The sequence below is a fragment of the Somniosus microcephalus genome, chromosome 13 (genome assembly GCF_052327205.1).
Source record: "Somniosus microcephalus isolate GS21.2 chromosome 13, FLI_Smic_1.0, whole genome shotgun sequence".
NCBI classification, from domain to species: domain Eukaryota; kingdom Metazoa; phylum Chordata; class Chondrichthyes; order Squaliformes; family Somniosidae; genus Somniosus; species Somniosus microcephalus.
Window position 1 is genome coordinate 164,418,214 of NC_140999.1, and position 20,540 is coordinate 164,438,753.

At 40.1% G+C, this 20,540-nt stretch overlaps 1 protein-coding gene across 2 annotated transcripts in view; it reads right to left on the minus strand.

The window, feature by feature from the left end:
* Window positions 1-2,202: 2,202 nt before the first annotated feature.
* plagl2 (pleiomorphic adenoma gene-like 2) overlaps window positions 2,203-20,540 on the minus strand; it is a 164,122-nt gene continuing 145,784 nt past the window's right edge. For both annotated transcript variants that reach the window (XM_086005518.1, XM_086005517.1), the window contains exon 4: window positions 2,203-6,730. In XM_086005518.1, the coding sequence (XP_085861644.1) occupies window positions 5,473-6,730 (1,258 nt within the window). In that variant the 3' untranslated portion in view covers window positions 2,203-5,472. The remainder of the gene's footprint in view (window positions 6,731-20,540) is intronic.

Consider the following 20,540-nt stretch of genomic DNA (forward strand, 5'->3'; position numbering starts at 1 on the left):
CCTTATGTTGGAGGGAAGGTCATTGATGAAGCAGCTGAAGATGGTTGGGCCTAGGACACTGCCCTGAGGAACACCTGCAGCGATGTCCTGGGGCTGTGATGATTGACCTTCAACCACCACAACCATCTTCCTTTGTGCTAGGTATGACTCCAGCCAGTGGAGCATTTCCCCCCCCCCCCCCCCGATTCCCATTGACTTCAGTTTTACTAGGGCTCCTTGATGCCACACTCGGTCAAATGCTACCTTGATTCCCTGGAGTGCTGCGCGGTCGCGTAGCTTACAGGGTACATCGATTCCCACTATACTACGTTGATTTGAATTACACGTCGGGAAACCCGAACTTCGACACAGATCACGAGATCTTTGTGCAAAGCTTACTTCGGGGCCAGCGGCAAAATCTTTGACTGCTGACCGCAAATTCCGGGCCAATATTCTAGAACCATTGGAATTAAATGTTCTTGTTGGCTTACACGCGGTTGCTTACATTATGGGAGTGGTGCCAGAGGACTGAAGGTATTGAATAGCTTAAGTTTGTTTAATGATCTATAGTGACATTCTGGGTAAATATAGATCAAAAACATCATCTCAATTCATTCCAAATATAGTATTAGGTCAAATTTTCTTGTGCCAATTTCTACAAACATAAAGGTGCCAGTAAATAAATCAAGCCAGACTGGATTAGTGGATCGTGGGGAAATTTGATCAAAAACAGATGTTCTGCCTCAAGTTATGTTCTTGTAATGATCCGGAAATAGAGGCGATGATCTTTCTGGATGCAGCTAAAGGGGTTTTACAGTTAACAGGTGAATGGAATGACAGGCAAACATGCAAGGCTGAACAGGTTCAGCGGTGAAGCTAGGGGCTCCAAGTGTACTCCGCAATGAAAGCTTCCAGTAGGAATCAAAAAACAAATTTACTTTAAATTGTTCATCTCACTGCATGGTTTCCCTTCTTAACTAAAACTGCAAAACAAGAAGTTTCAATGTTAATATTTCATGCAGCACTTTCCTCACAAAATTGTTTTGTCTTCTCATTAAACAATGTGTTGGGATCAGAATGAATGGAAATAATGAACATTTAGCAGTTCAAGCTCCATAGTTTAATTGTTCAAAAGTAACATGGTAGCAGTCAAAGTATAATGTACAATAAGTAAATATGTTTGCCGAAATACTTCTTTGGATCTACCAATACAAATGTCCAACAAATTCAACTGCAGCAACAGATTGCAAATGAAACCTGATAAAACACTCATGTAAAAATATGTGATTATGTTGCTCTTTACCTGAAATACATTTTGTACAAATACCAGTAGTATGTAAATAAAATGCTATATAAAAATAATGATTACCATATGCAATAAGCATCCCGTCATGACAGAATGCAGTAATTTAAAAACAAAATGCAGGAAAAAAAATTACTATTTACTACACAACGTATAAAGGACAGAAATGGACTGCAATTTTTCCAACTGCAATAACTTTTTGCTATCTATTACTAATGATCTATTGACACTTTATGTGGACTCTATGCATTAAGTGTTTTACACATTCACTTTAGTCCTGGGTGAAGCTTGGCACGTGGAAGTTTGAGAGGAAAACTATCTTAGCAGTATTTAGTGATCTGTGAGGAAGCAAAACTGTTTTCAGTCTTCGGTCATCCACTGCGGAACAATCCAGCAAAACACCATTATGTTGATTGTGCCTCCATTCCCCAAGTCTACGCACTTCCTTTAGGAGTAGGCACATTTATTTTTTGACAAAAAATATAAAATGGGAAAATTACCTTGATCTGCTTTCATTCAGTCCTAAAATATCAGTACAAATATAGAACATGACACTTTTAACTGTAAAGGACTTTACAAAATAGAGAAATTGTGCAACTATGGAAGCACACTGACTATTGGCCATCTGATGTATAAATCATCGGTAAACATCTGTTAATATACAGTGAAGAGAGATGCAACTTGTACAACTCGAAATACAGTTATTAAATCTTTTAATTAATGCTGAAAGTCTACGTCAGCATTCAAACAATTGGAGATTCCTGCACTCAGAGTTAAACGAGAAAGAAAAAGATTCGAGAGTAATTGTGGTTTATACATTAAGTTGATTTATACATCAGACATCCTAGGTATTAAAGTACAACACAGAGCAGCTGAATGGTAGTAATACAAAACACTGTAATGCTCTATTTTATCATAAGTAATACTAATACATCTAACAAAAATCTAATGGCACTTAATTTTATAAAAGATTCGTTACCAGTTTATGGTGAAGAGATACTCTTCTATAAAGGTTTCTGAAAGTGCTAGGACATCATAGCGAGTTAACCAGCCATAAGAGGAACTATTAGCCTTACAATGAATACAGCAATTAAAGTTCATTGAAAAATGTGTATTTGATCATTGTGCAGTTGTTTACCGGTGTGAATGAAGTTTCTACTGTAATTTTGGCCTTAACCAGAAGTATTTTAAGGTTAACTAGGAAATGTCTGTCCACAGGTAGTACAGAGTTGCCCTCACTCATTTCCTTCCAAAACATCTGTGATATAAACGATTTCCTTTTGTTGCAGGGCAGAATGGAACACGGAACAAATTAACAATTTTCCCATTGGTACCACAATAGTCTACATTTTAATTTCCTCCCAAAATAGTGAACTCAGAAAATCCACTAAAATCTTTAGAATAAAATGTTTAGTAATACCACACTATAATATTGCTGTAATGCTTTATCAGTATTAAAAATAAACCACTCTTGGCTATGAGAGGAATACCATTAAAATTCTGCAATATAGTAATTTTGTAGTGATATTAATCAACCCCTAATTTCATAAAAATAAGTTTCTATATATTATTAAAATATATATGGTTGATTGGCAAGAGGATTTTTTAATGTATTTTAGTCATGCAGAACTAGATTGTTGTTTCATATGACGGGAAAAGCTTATAACGGGATGTCTAGTTTGGCTATCCATTCGATGGGCTCCCGAGATGCCGAGTGGCGAAAAGATTGTTGTGAATTAACAGCAACAGCTTTTACTGCTGTTGATTCTGTATCAGTCAGAATTGAAGTTGTGCCTATTTTCACTGTAAGGCAGGTTTGGTTTTCTCCTAGGCTTATAGCAAAAAGCATGCATGAGGTGATGTGTTGCGTCTTTGTGAGGTCCTGCTCAGAGAACTGTGAAATAAGGATTCAAATAGCTCAAAGCCTCTGGTGGCCAGAATAAGGCACTGTCAGGAGAGGCAAAAACAGTAACAGAACTAAAATCTTTACATTGAAACACAAGCATTACATAAAAATCTTTCTTTATGAGACCCTGACTTAATATAATCAGGGTATTCTTAAATCAAACACCCTGTTCTGTATCCTTTCTCGATCTCACAGCTCCTAAATACAAGGAAAGGTACAATATTTTCAAAGTACATATTCACTACAATAAAAGTCTAGTGATATTCAATGCATTTTAAGATTACTACATCTACTAGCCAACAATGCATTTCTTGCAGACGATGGTTAAGAATTTAATTAGCTTGATGTGTTTTAACTACTTAATTTGGAGCAAAATCTTTTAAAATATGCATTATAGTATTTATACACAGCTGTATATATCATAATGTCTTTTCTTTTCTTGAAGATACGTTTGGGGTTTAAATGAATACACAAAAACAAAATTTAGGATTATTGCTCAGATGTAAAAGGCAGGATGATTAAAATATCAGAAGCAACTGCATTATAATTAAGCCACAATATATCCCCATTAAGCTGAGAGTGTTCAGTGTTTTTTTAGCTGATTTTTTTAAAAAGCAAAATTAGTGTTGGAAGGAAAACTGCATCACACGCATTTGCCTACTGGTTATTATGCCATTGAATTTTATTCAAAATGCTAAGTTTTAATTGTGCCACAAATCTGGAAGCAAAGAATAATTCTGCAATAATAGTTTAGTAAAATAGAGCCAGACTTGTGTAAAAATGTGCATCATGCTAACTTTGATCGAACGGCTGAGATTATTTTTGTGCATGTATGTACCTTTGTTACAAACCAACGTTCAAGTCTACTTTGCCTTAAGCTATTCCTCTTTCAACACTGTTTGCAATGTTACCTTTAGTGAGCAATGCATTTACAATACTTGCAGGGATCACGAACAGGGTGTTCCTGAACCTAGCGCTCAACAATGTCGCGGAGGTGCTTAATCTGTACCCTAGATAAATCAGCAGCAAAATTTAAAATGGCTGATTTTTCAACATGTTGCAACATTTAAGCTTTGCTGTAAATGAGCTACTGTTAACATTCAAAAACTCTCATAAGCAGATTGCTGTACGGGTTCTAAGTGCCAGCTCTGCACAACACAGTAAGATAACAGTTCATTAATGGATCATTGAAGTGATCGATCATAAATAGGTGATATTTACCCTCGCGAGAAATATTATAAGAAGAAAAATGAAGCAGCTGCTTTGCTATTTAAAAAAATAAATAGGGTTCAATCCTAGTAAGATGATAACTTTCGTACACCCCAGTATGACAAACATACTGGTAACAGAAAGAAATAGAAGGCTAGAAATTACTGATGCCAACATTCGCAACTTAAGTGTTCATAGGAATGTTCCTGTCTGCTATTTCAACCTGTATTGACCAGTTTACTTAAAATGGGTTAATGCCACCATTAAAATAACAAAGAGAGAAAGTCGTATGGACGCACTAAGCATTTGCCTACTGATATTGCAAACAGTAATTTCTAGTCTATAGCTCTTTGAATGATTAAGCAGGGTCAGTACTTCTTTGCACATATTAACATCCCGATTCTCACAAAATATCTGAAATTTTAGGAAAGTAAAGGTATTTTAAAAATGAAATAAGCCAATACTTTATTATCAAGAGGGCAATTGACTGTGCACAACTCACATTGCGGGCACAATCTAAGTCTGCTTCACTGTGCAACTTCTGTTTCACGTAGAGACCTTTGTATGTGACAAATATTTTTTTTAAAGACACAATTTGGACAGACACCCAAGCATGATCGACAAAGCAGAGATTAATACACATTGCATAATAACTATATTATTTTTTCCCAATCCTTCACTAATTTTTCCCTGTAATTCTATTTCAGACATTTAGCTCATGAAGTAACTTCTCAATCGTAACAGGTCTCCATGTATGTTAAAAACATAGGAAGCATGTAACTGGGGAGTAATTTTCACATTAAAACTCATCCACTTCTCGGAGTTCTGATATGTTCAGCCCTCATGTGGATTTGTATCCATGTTAGAGTGTAGAAAGCAAAAGGCTCATTGTATATGCCTCGTCAGTTGCTAATAGATTTAAAAACCTCCATATTATGGATTGAATTGAATAACGGAAATTGCCTTATAAAAGCTTGTTCAAAGCTTTAGCTTCCCTTGAGTTCTAGAAAGCTTTGTGCGCGTCAGTAAATTCCACTCCAAGCACAGATTATTGAATAAAAGATCCAACAGCAGTTCACTGGAATGCCTGGTGGAAGCGTGGCAATGTTGTTGTGCTCAGACTGGTGGTAAAGACTGGAGACAATGGATGAAGAGGCCCAAGGCTCAGGCCATTTCCAGATCCTTGTGAGTCCTGCAGCTGAGGCTGAAGAGAGGTAAGTAAGGACTGAGGCTCACTTTGTGCATAGCCCATTACCAGCCCCCCTGCTGAAACAGGTGGATTGTACGTAGGGTGGTTCAGTGGTAAGAAGCTCAGCAAATGTGAAAAGTCCATGTTTGCTGTACAGAGGGATTCAGTAATTATAGCAGGGCTTTTGGAAAGCAAATGCTCGCCAGAAATGTCATCCAGAGGCCCAGTTTGCGAATCTAAGCCTACTTTAGCTGGTGAAGACTGAGATTCATGGGATGAAAGTGGCAAACTGCTGTGCAAGTCCATTAAGTAACTTTCCATCTCAATTTTTGTTGGCTTCTCAGGCAAGCCAGTGGCATACGAGGTAGATCCAAGCTGATATTTAGAAGGGGGTTGAGGAGGTGCTGAATGAATTGAGGATGGGGACTCCATTTGGCAACCCATTCCCATAGCTAGAGAACTAGCAACCAGACTATGCGATGATCCTGAATTTGTCATGGCTTGAATGTGTGGACTGTACATGCTCATTGGCAAACTAGTAAATGGCTTACCTACTGCCTCCTTAGAAGCCATGCACATCATTGGACTAAGTTCTTCCTTCACTGTTATGGGTGGACTGGAGTGAAGCAGACCCATCATATCGGATGGCTCAGTCTTAATTTTCAACAATTCCTGCGAATGACTCTTCTTCATATGTCTCGTCAGGTGGTCCTTTCTGCCAAATCTCTGAGCACAATACTGACAAAGGAAGTCTTTCCTGCCTGTGTGGACTACCATGTGTCTCCGAACATCTTTCCGAGTGTAGAACCGTCGGTCACAGTGGTCACACTGGTGCTTCTTCTCCTTAACTCCATTTGACGACTTGCCTGAATGTGTTTTCAGGTGCTCAAGCAGAATCTCGGTGCTCTCAAATGTCTGAAGGCATACTTTGCAGGTCAGGTCACCATTGGTGGCAGCGTGCAGCGCTAGGTGGCGCTTGTAGCCCAGCTTGGTGTTGTAGTTTTTGCCACATTCTTCGCACTTGAACGCCTCTTTATTTGGATCATGTGTTTGAAGGTGGTTCTTCAGATGGTCTTTCCGGTGGAACATTTTTTCACAGTAGGTGCACTTATGTGTTTTTTGTGGTGAATGTGTGGCCATGTGCCTAAATAAAATAATAGTGAAAACAAATCAGAACTATGCACATTTCCCAAGCTAGTTTAAAATAATAATTAATGGTGGCATCACATTAGATAGATTTACTGCTGATTACAAATAAGTGTAAACTTAGCATTTAATCTCAAATACTTTTATTTATTAAAAGCAACCCTTTCAAGTTGAGCATAAAAAGTTTATATTCTTAGTGATATTTTAAATAATACAAAATTCAGTGCAAATATTATGCCAACTTATCGTAAGCAAAAATATATAATGCAGCTTTTGAATTGTTACAAGAAAATGCAAAAGATTAGAGAAAGAATTCAACATTTTGAAATGAAAATGGAAAGCAGCATTGCATACTGGAGTACACAAAATTATACTTTCCATCTCTTAAATCAAATGCTTTTTGTTAACTATGATTTTTTTTCCTGAAGGAAATGGTGGAAATGTTATAAAGAACTGAAAAATAGAACAAAAAACAGAACAGCAGAAAAGAAAACTATAAACCTAATAGCAACTCGACAAAGTGAAATAATTTGATGTTTGTCAACATTTGCATACATCACAAAATTAGAATTTAGGCGACTAGTTTCAAAACAACAGCAATTTGGAAAACACAGGAAAAGGTAGCCATGCAGAGCGAGGCAGAGAATGCCTACAATATTGAAGACAGCAAAGGAAGTGTAGACAGGGATCATTGGATACAACAAGTGTACAGAGTTAGGGCCCTTGGGACGGCTGAATAATTAGCCTATAGATTAAGCCATGTGACTGTCATGGCATTTGGGTTGTCAAGCTGCATTTCCAAACTCGGCCCAAATATCAACCAGATTTGTCTGCTGTTGTAGATAACCATTATTTCACAATCCAGGTTTCACTATGCTCAGACTTTTTTTTTTTCTTGCCAATTTTCTATGCCAATTTTGTTCTTCCTCCTCCTCTCCTGAAGGTCTTGCTTGACTTTTTCTTCCACAGGCACTGATTGCCCTCTGTCACCTCCCCAAGTGGCCATTATGCATGCGTGAGCCTGGACAATGACTGAACATTACAGTCAAGCCAGACTCAGTTATCACTTAATGTCCACACATGCACACTTTCAGCAGGAGTTGCTGGATAATGACAAAGATTGAGAATTTGTCTGATAATCCTCCCAACCCAGAATCAAGGAGGCCAATTTGTAGCACCTTTACCTCCATCGCAGTGAGACTGGCTAAATATGCACAGACTGGGGTCAAACCTAAATAACAGAAAATGCTGGAAAAACTCAGCAGGCTCTATTTTCTCTCCACGGATGTTGCCTGGCCTGCTGAGTTTTTCCAGCATTTTCTGTTGTTATTTCGGATTTCCAGCATCTGCAGTATTTTGCTATCGTACTAGGGGTCAAACCTAAGTCCTTCTTGGTCTGAATAGCTTAGCTACTCACTGAATCATTAGGGAGAAATTTTCCATAGATGTTTTATGATTGTGGTTCCAACTCTTTTTTCCCCCCATCACCACAACGGCAGTGAACACTCTCAAATACAAGAATACAAGGAATTGAATGGGCACAAGGGAGACAAGAAAGGAATGTGTACCTTGTGGAAGGACTTAATCAAAAGCAAAAATCCTAAATCCAAAATAACTAACTAGGGAGCAATCCCCAAATCTAGTCAATCAGTAGTTGACTGGCCCTCTAGACCAACAATGCATAAGCTTTTTGTCTTTGTGGGTCACATAGGTTCATACCATGAGGGATATATATGTAAAGTTTAAATCAATGTTCCCATTAAATTTATAAATCTTAAGATGTGGATACTAACCGATTTCAATTTGGGATTTATCCAGCAATGAGGCAACAGTACAAAGAACAGCCTTTTCCAAGCCTCCAGACCCACAAATGCAAATAGGACAAACTAGCCAGTAAGAAATATAAGCGCAAATAGAACTGAGTTGACTGTGATTCTTGGGCTGTATTGCGGTCACGGTCAATAATTTGATGTACTTGTGCTAGAGCAACTTACAAGATGTTTCTATTGGGTTTATAGACATGTGTGTGCATATTTGACATGATTGCTGAAACAACTCCATCACTGCAGAATTAATTCATTTTTAAACTTTCCTTTAAAGGCAGGTAAAGAGAAAATAAATTAGGAAACTTTATTGTTTTGTGTAGCCAACGTGGTGGAAATTCATGAATTTTCTTGGTGGGTAGTTTTCTCAATTTAGCTTGCTCAAAACCGCCAATGTTATAACGATCAGTGGTCCAGGTCATTATGAACTTTTTAATCACTGCCTCGTCTATGATAGCATTAAACAGTTTTGAAACAAGCCATCTGTTGATTCTACAAACTCATAGGAACATGACTAGCCTACAGAGTCTAGTAAAGTCTATTTGGAACCAGCTTAAGATATCTAAAGCCTTGACTTCCAGATAATTCCTTCAGTTGTAAATATTGGCGAGGCAGATTATATGGTCTTCATAAAATCTCTTCTTACAGAATAACCCAGGTTCAATGTAACTCTGCTAACTTAATGGTTGGCTAAATATCCTTATGATGAAATTATTCCACTGGATGATTCCTTAGTATAATTCATTAGTTCTTAGTGAGTATAGCGGTCCCATCAGATGTCCAGTTTGCTGAAGCAGATATATAAACGTCATTGGTGATGATGGTAGATTGTGGATGAAAGCTCAACACATTTATATGTCATTCCTCTGTGTGCAATTTTAATGACAACATTAACCCAATTATTTAAACAAGTCAACAGGTTCATTAAAACAGCCGACAGGGGAATGCCACGTCAACATGCTAAGCACTTACCCGCTACTATCGCCAACTATAATTTCTAGCCTGGTATCACTAAAGTCAAAAAAGGGCATTTTCTTGCTGCATGGAGCTACTTTGGTATCTTGGGGAGTTTGACGGCTATATTTGATTCAGAAGAGGCTATATCTGAAAGGCAATCTACAACAATGGAGCTCAAACTCCAATCTTAAAATCATTAGCAGACAGTTCTGGTCATACCAAAGAAATGCTTTAAACAACTGCCATAGTTTGGTCAATTATTGTGGGTGTATTGATTATTCATCATTACCAAGTCATCTCAATCCCCACAGTGAGAAAGGGAGGGAGGCAGAATCAGCTTTCAACATCAATCAACTTTCTGCAGAACGAGAATCAGATTAATATAAAAAGCAGTTTTGTGTCGGCAAATCATTTGTTCTAATGATATTGCTGAAGAAAAACAATAATAGTGTTTCACACAATATATGGAAACAGTGGGGCAATTTCCTCTGTGCACTTTATGTAACTAAATCATAAATCCATTTATAAAGAACGTGTTTATGATTTTGTTACACCGTGCAAACAGAAAACTAATGAGAACACTGAACTGATTAGAAAGCCGTCTGGAGTTTTAATTCATCAGGGATCTAGTCTGCATTTGATGGCAATTTGGCGGCAAATCTAGGAGTGGGACAGGTGGGATCTCGCGGTCATACAGCAGTATTACTAATAGATTTCTTTCGCTATAAAAGCAGCCCAATTTGGGTGGGGAGGGGGCTTTTAAGATTTTCAGTACTGTAGTCTAATCAGTCTCAATTTTCAAACAAACAATCTGCATGTTTTACAGTGAAAGTCCCATCACTGTTTAGTGTCCAGGTGATTTTGTTAAGCAAAATTCGCAGTGCATTTCTATTGCTGAATAGAATTTTTATTAAATTTGAATTTCAAATTATTTCCCAACAAATGTTCTAATCTGTTAATATTTCTTCAGCAATTACTTCTGTCTAATTCTAAAAAGGTAGAATTTCTGATTTGCAAAGTTCACATACAGAAAGTTTAACACGCTCATACTACATTCCTGTCTGTACAAATGTTGCACAGGCATTAACCCATTTTAAATAAACAGGTTATGCCAGTGTAAGCATTTACATGTTAACTTTGCCAATCTAAAGTTTTCCCCTTAAATGCCCTAATCTTATAAACTGACCTATTTCAGTGTTGGTGATGCCATAACTACAGGGGGAAAAAAACATAGTATTTCATCATAAGTATAATAACCTGGGTCTTATCGCAGTGTTAATTTAAAAGTAAAATCTAACTACTGATACTAACATTGTAGCATTTGGTATCTTCCCCACTATTAAAGTGAAATGGATGTAACTTAATTCAAAAGTGCATTTATTTAATTTGAAAAATTCAAATGAGAGAGCAACTAGAACCATCCAAATTAGCTGTTTTAAAAACAAAATAAAACGAATTCTCTTGATTTTTCTTTGATGATTTGGGAATCTCCTTTGGCAAAAGCTCACAATAAGTCAAAAGGTGGGCTTAGCCGACAAGGATTTGAGGTTTTGAGATGGAACCAAGGTGTGCAAGGCGGGGGTTGCAGGTCTCGAATAACACCAACAACTACAGTTTTAGAGGGGAGACGGAAATAAATAACTGAAGTGGGGGGGGGGGGGGGTCGCCATGAAATAAAGAAGTTGAGGAATACAAAATAAATGATGAAACTGGTGTACAATTTTTTTTAAATGTTACTGGAAAGGGAAATTAAATAAATAATAAAGCTGGAAGAAGTGCATCGAATAACAAAACAATGGAGATCCAAGGGGCGGAATGAAATAAATAATTAAGAGTTAGAAGAGGATGGAATTAATTATTAGAGCTATATTTATCCATTTTAACCTAATTACACAAAGGGGCAGATTCATTGGGGAAAGCTAAGTAATACTGCCCGTTTCCTTGGGGCACTCGGAAATGGGGAGTGCTGGGGATGGTTCATTATCAATATGATTGGGACTGACAGACAGTTTTAGATCCTTGAGGAGGTGGACATGAAGAACTTTTCTTTTGAGTCCTGGTTTGGGAATCTATTAAATTGTAGTTACATAGAATTTTACAGCACAGAAACAAGCATTCGGTCAAACAGGTCAATGCTAGTGTTTCTGCTCCACAAGAGCCTCCTCCTACTTTACTTCATCTCACCTCATCAACATACCCTTCTATTCCTGTCTCCTTTGTGTACTTACCTAGCTTCTCCTTAAATGATTCTATGCTATTCGCCTCAGCCACTCCATGTGGTAGCGAGTTCCACATTCTCACCACTCTGAGTAAAGAAGTTTCTCCTGAATTCCTTACTGGATTTATTAATGACTATCTTCTATTAATGGCCCCTAGTTTTGGACTCACCCATAAGTGGAAACACCTTCAGAATTTTAACACTGCTCAGCCTTTTCTTCTCTAGAGAAAAGAGCCCCAGCCTGTTCAATCTTTCCCGACAGTTGTAGTTAGTTTCTGGATTGATTGGCGATCAGAGCAGGAGGCTTTTTGGAGTAAGGCTGGGCAGTCCTAATACTTTCTCATGACACTTTTCAGAGGCCAGAAGCACAATCTGCTATTTTTTTTTTTTTTCAGGGTACTTTTGGTATTGGCATCTTTTTTGTGCCGAATGTCATTGGAGCAGGGAGCTCTCATGAAGTTAGATCGAAGTGGTGTAGGTAGTGGCAGGAGCTGGCGAAGGAAAAGTGGAAGGGCCAGGGAGAGATGAAAAAGGTACTGAAGGGGTAGATTGAGAAGAGGCACACTGGGGTTGAGAGGAGTGGAGGCTGAACAGGCGGAGGACTGCAAGTGAGGAGCTTTCATGTTCTGGGATCAGTCAGCGGGAGGCTCTACTGCAGCATTTATATTGAAGATGGGAGCAGGGTTACAGGCAGGCTGGACAGAGGTGAATGCAGAAGTGGAGCTGGAAACAGTGCAGCATTTATTTGAGCATGGGAGAGGGGGAGTATAGTAGTGGCCAAAAAAGCATAGTAAAAAATAAAAATGCAAGAGGTAAACTGTAATAAATTAAAAATTATCAGCAGTGCCTCAAGAGGTACCTTCAGGTTTGCAGTTCTTGGGAGTTCAGGAACAGACGGAGAAGCACTCCACTGCCACAGATGGAGGATATGCGTATTGAAGGCATGGCGTGCAACTGTGTGACTTTGCATCTATCACACAGGAGTAACTTGAGTGTGACCAACTGTCACAAACACTCAAGGATTTTAATATATTTTAGATGACACCTCTTTGGTTTGTAGTCATATGACCAAGGCGTTATGCTTTTACATAGTGCCTTTAAACCTAGATAAAATGTCCCAAGACAACGTTGTCCAATACGTTTAGTAACTAGTCACGTGATGAATTGGGAATCCAGATGTGGCTAATTATATTTTTTTTTAGTAAATAAAAAATGAGTATGGGCATGTAATCTCAATATTCATATTCACACAACAACTGCGTATGTGCTTTAACCTTGTGCATTTCTTGGTAAAATGAAAAGCAGATTTTGCAAGTGCTTTTTAATTGTTGTGTGTGCTTTACTTCCTTGGTTACTGTTTATTGGTTGTTTGCTAAAATGGTTTGTAACATGGATGAAAATGCCAGACTTCAGCACCATGGAAACACCAAGGGAAAGGGGAACTGTCATCGTGATCAGCTCAGCCAATCGGAATAACCGCTCCAAGCCAGTAGAAAAAAGCAAACCCAGCCATAACAAGTTGCTCCAACAGGGCACGTCATGACAACGGGTAAAGCAGCTTCCAACCGCGTCCTGTATGGAGAGCAGGGGCAGGTCCCATTGTGCAATCAACATTCTCAGTAATCACTCTGATGAAGTTGATATGCCACTTGCAACTGCTGGTCAAAAACTTAGAAGCTGCACTAAGATGTGCTGTGCCTGATAAATTCATGCCAGAATTCCAAACTTTGGTGAAAGACTGCAAACTGAATGGTAGTAGATGTTTGTTAAGTAAATATGTGAAGTACATTTATCTGTATTGTGCATATGATGTCTTCTACTAATACTAGTGCATGTGACTAAAAGATGTCACAGTAGCCACCCTGTGGCTAATCGGAAATTTCTATTGAACAACACTGTCCAAGGCGCTTCATAGAGGCATAATCAGACAAAAATAGATGCGGATCCAATGAAAGAGATATTAGGAGCAGCAATCAAAGACATGGTCAGTTAGGTTTTAAGACGGGCCTTAAAGGCAGAGAGGGAGGTGTAAAGACAGAGGGTTTAGGCAGAGAGTTCCAGAGTGTGTGGCCAAAACTAATAATAAGAAATTTAATTAATTATATAGAATGGAGCAGGTGATGTGTTACTGTTGCGAGATGTGGGAGCCGGTGAACCCCATTGAGGCTAACGGTGATTACATCTGCGACAAGTGTTTGCTGCTAGAGGAACTCAAGTTCCATGTTATGGAGCTTGAGACCGAGCTTCGGACACTGCGACACATCAGGGAGGGGGAGAAGTTCCTGGACTCTATGTTTCAGGAGATGGTCACACCTATGAAGTTAATTACTGCAGATGTAGTCCGTGGTCAGGGACAGGACGGTGTGACTACGAGTGAGGAAGGTACAGGGATCCAGGATGTAGTGTTGAAGGAGACGCAGCCCTTGTTCTTGTCCAGCAGGATCGAGGTTCTTACTCCCTGTGAGGGCGGGAGCGGGGACTGCAGGGAGGATGAGCAACCTGGCCACAGCACCGTGGTACAGGGGGCCATTCAAGTGGAGGGAGTAAAAAGAAATGTTGTAGTGGTAGGGGATAGTATCATTAGGGGGATAGATAGGGTTCTCTGCAGCCAAGAGCGGGAGTCCCGAAGGCTGTGTTGCCTGCCTGGTGCCAGGGTTAAGGACATCTCTTCTGGGCTGGAAAGAAACTTGCAGTGGGAGGGGGAGGATCCAGTTGTCGTGGTCCATGTTGGTACAAACGACGTAGATAGGACAAGGAAGACGGTTCTGTTAAAGGAGTATGAGCAGCTAGGGGTCAAATTAAAAAACAGAACCTCAAGGGTAATAATCTCTGGGTTATTACCTGAGCCACGAGCGAATTTGGCTAGGATAAATAAAATTAAAGAGTTAAATGCGTGGCTCAAAGACTGGTGTGGGAGAAATGGGTTTTGCTTCTTGGGACACTGGCACCAGTACTGGGACAGGAGGGAGCTGTTCTGTTGGGACGGACTCCACTTGGCCAGTGCTGGGACTAGAGTCCTGGCGAATCATATAACTAGGGCTGTAGAGAGGGCTTTAAACTAATTAGTGGGGGGGAGGTTTCTAGAGAGCAAATAATAGAAATGACAACAGAGAAGGTCATAGACTTAGGTAGCAGTGGGGGAATTAAAAAACAGAATGTGTCAGGAAGGGACAGAAGGTATGGAGTAAAAAGTAAAGTACTAAAAAGGGAAAAAACAGGAACTAAGTGTTACAAAACATATTTGAAAGTTCTTTATCTGAATGCACGTAGCATTCGTAACAAAATGAATGAGTTAACGGCACAAATAATGACATATGGGTATGATCTTGTGGCCATTACAGAAACATGGCTGCAGGGTGACCATGACTGGGAATTAAACATACCAGGTTATTTAACAATCAGGAAGGACAGGCAGGAAGGGAGAGGAGGTGGGGTGGCTATGTTAATAAAGGAAGGAATCACTATAATACAGAGAAATGATATTGGGTCAAAGGAGCAGGATAGTGAAACAGTTTGGGTGGAGGTAAGGAATAATAAGGGGAAAAAAACACTAGTGGGTGTAGTCTATAGGCCTCCGAACAGTTGCAACTCTGTTGGACGGAGTATTAATCAGGAAATAGTTGAGGCTTGTAATAAGGGAACAGCTATAATTATGGGGGATTTTAATTATCATATTAACTGGACAAATCAAATTGGGCAGAGCAGCCTTGAGGAAGAGTTCATTGAGTGTATTAGGGATGGGTTTCTTGAGCAGTATGTAACTGAACCGACCAGGGGGCAAGCAACCTTAGATTTGGTCCTGTGTAATGAGACAGGATTAATTAAAAATGTCCTAGTAAAGGATCCCCTTGGAATGAGTGACCATAACATGGTTGAGTTCCATATTCAATTAGAGGGTGAGAAGGTTGGATCTCAAACAAGCGTGCTGAGCTTGAATAAAGGAGACTATGAAGGTATGAGAGCGGAATTAATTAGAGTGGACTGGGAAAATAGATTAAAGGGTAAGACGGTACATGACCAGTGGTGTACATTTAAGGAGTTATTTTACAACTTCCAAAAAAAATATATTCCACTGAGGAATAAAGGGTGTAAAAGAAAAGATAGCCATCCGTGGCTAAGTAAAGTAATTAAGGATAGTATCCGACTAAAAACAAGGGCATATAAGGTAGCCAAATCTAGTGGGAGGATGGAAGATTGGGAAGTCTTTAAAAGACAGCAAAAAATAACAAAAAGATTGATTAAGAAAGGGAAGATAGATTATGAAAGTAAATTAGCAAAAAATATAAAAACAGACAGTAAAAGTTTCTATAGTTATATAAAAAGAAAAAGGGTGGCTAAAGTAAATGTTGGTCCCTTAGAGGATGAGACCGGGAAATTAATGGTGGGAAACATGGAGATGGCAAAAACACTGAACAATTATTTTGTATCAGTCTTTACAGTAGAGGACACTAAGAATATCCCAACACTGGACAAACAGGGGGCTCTAGGGGGGGAGGAACTAAATACAATTAAAATCACTAAGGAAGTGGTACTTGGTAAAATAATGGGACTCAAGGCAGATAAATCCCCTGGACCTGATGGCTTGCATCCCAGGGTCTTGAGGGAAGTAGCGGTAGGGATTGTGGATGCATTGGTAATAATTTTCCAAAACTCACTGGACTCAGCAAAGGTCCCGGCAGATTGGAAAACTGCTAATGTAACACCCTTATTTAAAAAGGGTAGTAGGCAGAAGGCTGGAAACTATAGACCTGTTAGCCTAACATCTGTGGTTGGTAAAATGTTAGAGTCCATTATTAAGGAGACAGTAACGGGACATTTGGATAAACATAATTTAATAGGGCAAACTCAGCATGGTTTCATGAAGGGGAAGTCATGTTTAACAAATTTGCTTGAGTTTTTTGAGGAAGTAACATACAGGGTGGATAAAGGGGAACCAGTGGACGTAGTGTATTTAGACTTCCAAAAGGCATTTGACAAGGTGCCACACAAAAGATTATTGCTCAAGATAAAAAATCACGGGATTGGGGGTAATATTCTGACGTGGGTGGAGGATTGGCTCTCTAACAGAAAGCAGAGAGTTGGGATAAATGGTTCGTTCTCAGATTGGCAACCAGTAACTAGTGGTGTTCCGCAGGGGTCAGTGCTGGGTCCCCAACTCTTTACAATCTATATTAACGATTTGGAGGAGGGGACCGAGTGTAACATATCAAAGTTTGCAGATGATACAAAGATGGGAGGGAAAGTAGTGAGTGAGGAGGACATAAAAAACCTGCAAAGGGACATAGACAGGCTAAGTAAGTGGGCAGAGATTTGGCAGATGGAATACAATACTGGAAAGTGTGAGGTTATGCACTTTGGCAGGAAAAATCATAGAGCAAGTTATTATCTTAATGGCAAGAAACTGGAAAGTACTGTAGTACAAAGGGATCTGGGGGTCCTGGTGCACGAAACTCAAAAAGTTAGTATGCAGGTGCAGCAAGTGATTAAGAAGGCCAATGGAATGTTGGCTTTTATTGCTAGGGGGTTGGAATATAAAAACAGGGAGGTATTGCTGCAGTTGTACAAGGTATTGGTGAGGCCGCACCTGGAATACTGCATACAGTTTTGGTGTCCATACTTAAGAAAAGACATACTTGCTCTCGAGTCAGTACAAAGAAGGTTCACTCGGTTAATCCCAGGGATGAGGGGGTGGTCATATGAGGAGAGGTTGAGTAGATTGGGACTCTACTCATTGGAGTTCAGAAGAATGAGAGGCGATCTTATTGAAACATATAAGATTGTGAAGGGGCTTGATCGGGTGGATGCGGTGAGGATGTTCCCAATGATGGGTGAAACTAGAACTAGGGGGCATAATCTTAAAATAAGGGGCTGCTCATTCAAAACTGAGATGAGGAGAAACTTCTTCACTCAGAGGGTGGTAGGTTTGTGGAATTTGCTGCCCCAGAAAGCTGTGGAAGCTACATCATTAAATAAATTTAAAACAGAAATAGATAGTTTCCTAGAAGTAAAGGGAATAAAGGGTTATGGGGAGCGGGCAGGAAATTGGACATGAGTCTGGGTTCGGAATGGTCATGGCCCTGTGGGTAGTGGAGCGGGCCCAGGGGCCGTGTAGCCTTGTTCTGCTCCTACTGTGTTCTAATTCTGTTAGATTTCAGGAGATGGTTTTATTCCTGTTCCTGGCTGGGGTGGAGATCACCTTTACAGAAGGTAAGTACTGTAGAAAATATAGGGACAGAGTGATCTCCTGGAAGAATTTCGATCGCCTAGATGGGTCGGAGAGGAATTTCCCAGATTTTTTTCTCCCAAATTGGCCATTGGGTCTTTATCTGGTTTTTCGCCTCTCCCGGGAGATCACATGGGTTCGGGTGGATGCAGAGTGATAGAAGATTTGAGGTTAGGATCAGATCAGCCATGATCTTATTGAATGGTGGAGCAGGCTCGAGGGGCCGATTGGCCTACTCCTGCTCCTATTTCTTATGTTCTTAACTGCTGGAGGAACAGCTGCCATGGTGGGGTGAAGGGAGGGGAGCTGCACAAGACAGCGATGGTGGGCGAGACTTGGTGTAGAACAGGAAATGGGCACCAGAGTTTTGGATGAGCTGGAGTTTACAGAGCGTAGAGAATGGGAGGCTGGCCAGGAGAACACTGGAATTGTCGAGCCTGAAGATGATACAGGCATGGATTAGAGAGTGAGCAGCAGGACTGAAGCATGGGTGGAGGTATGTGATGTTACAAAGGCGGAAGCAGACAGTTTTTCAAATGGAGAGGATAAGGGGTCAGAAGCTCAGCTTGGGGTTGAATAGGATGCCAGGGTTGCAAACAGTCTGGTTCAACCTGAGACAGTGACCAGGAAGGAACATAGGAACAGGAGTAGGCTACAAACCTCAAGCCTGTTCCATCATTTATTAGATCTGTACTCCAAATCTATCAACTCTGCTTTTGATCCATATCCCTCCATACCCCTCCATAATACAAATCTGTTACATAGAAACATAGAAGATAGGAGCAGGAGTAGGCCATTTGGCCCCTCGAGCCTGCTCCACCATTCAATGCGATCATGGCTGATCATCCAAGTTCAGTACCCGGTCCCTGCTTTCTCCCCATACCCCTTGATCCCTTTAGCCTTAAGAAATATATCCAACTCCTTCTTGAATATATTTAATGAATTGGCCTCTACTGCCTTCTGTGGTAGAGAATTCCACAGATTCACCACTCTCTGGGTGAAGAAATTCCTCCTCATTTCTGTCCTAAAAGGCCTACCTCTTATCCTTAGACTGTGACCCCTGGTTCTGGATTCACCGACCATCGGGAACATCTTCCCTGCATCTAGTCTGTCCAGTCCTGCCAGAATTTTATAAGTTTCAATGAGATCCCCTCTCATTCTTCTAAACTCCAGCGAGTACAAGCCCAATCGACCCAATCTCTCCTCATACGTCATTCCTGCCATCCCAGGTATCAGCCTGCTGAATCTTCGCTGAACTCCTTCCATGGCAAGAATATCCTTCTTCAGATAAGGTGACCAAAACTGCACACAATACTCAAGATGTGGTCTCACCAAGGCCCTGTACAACTGCAGCAAGACATCCTTGTTCCTGTACTCAAACCCTCTTGCTATGAAGGCCAACATAACATTTGCCTTCTTAACTGCCTGCTGCACCTGCATGCTTACCTTTAGCGACTGGTGTACAAGGACACCCAGGTCTCGTTGCACTTTCCCTTCTCCCAATCTATTGCCATTCGGATAATAATTTGCCTTCCTGTTTGTTTTTGACACCCAAGTGGATAACCTCACATTTATCCACGTTATATTGCATCTGCCATGTTTCTGCCCAATCACCCAACCTGTCTAAATCATCCTGTAGTTTCTCGGCATCCTCCTCACAGCACACACGCCCACCCAGCTTTGTGTCGTCTGCAAATTTGGAGATATTACATCTAGTTCCCTTGTCTAGATCATTAATATATATTGTGATCTCTGTTTTGAAAATTTGAATTGACCCCAGCATTGGCTGCCTTTCGGGGGAGTTCCACAATTCCACTACCCTTTGTGAGAAACAGTGCTTCCAGAGTTTACGCCTCAATGGCCTAGTTCTAATTTTAAGATTGTGCCCCCTTGTAGTGGAATTCCCCACTAGAGGAATAGCTTCTTTGTATTTACTTTCTCAAATCCTTTTATTATTTAAAGACATCAATTAGATCACCCCTCAATTGTCTAAACTCAGGGGAATACAACCCAAGTTTATGCAACCTGTTCTCATAATTTAACCCTTTTGGTAAATCTGTGCTGTACCCTCTTTATGGCCAATATATACTTCCTGAGGTGTGGTGCCAAGAACTGAATGCAATACTCCAGATGGGGTCTGACCAGTGATTTGTTCAACTGAAGCATAATTTCCTCCTCTCTGTATTCCAATCCTCTGGAGATAAAGGCTAGCATTCCATTAACCTTTTCGATTACTTTCTGTACCTGCCCACTAGCTTTTATAGTGATTTGTGTACCTGGACACCCAAATCCATTTGCTCCTCCAGTTTCTAGTCGCTCATGATTTTGAAAATATTACGATCTGTCTTTTTTGTATCCAAGGTGGATAACCTCACACTGCCACAGTATTGCCCACTCACTTAATCTGTGTGTCTCACTGCAACTTCCTACTCCCATCTACACAACTTACTGTTCCTCCTAATTTAGCATGATCTTCAAATTTGGATATACAATTCTCTATTTCTTCATCCGTCATTGATATACATGGTGAAAAGCCGAGGCCCCAATACAGATCCCTGGGGAACACCACTTGTCGCATTCCGCCAAT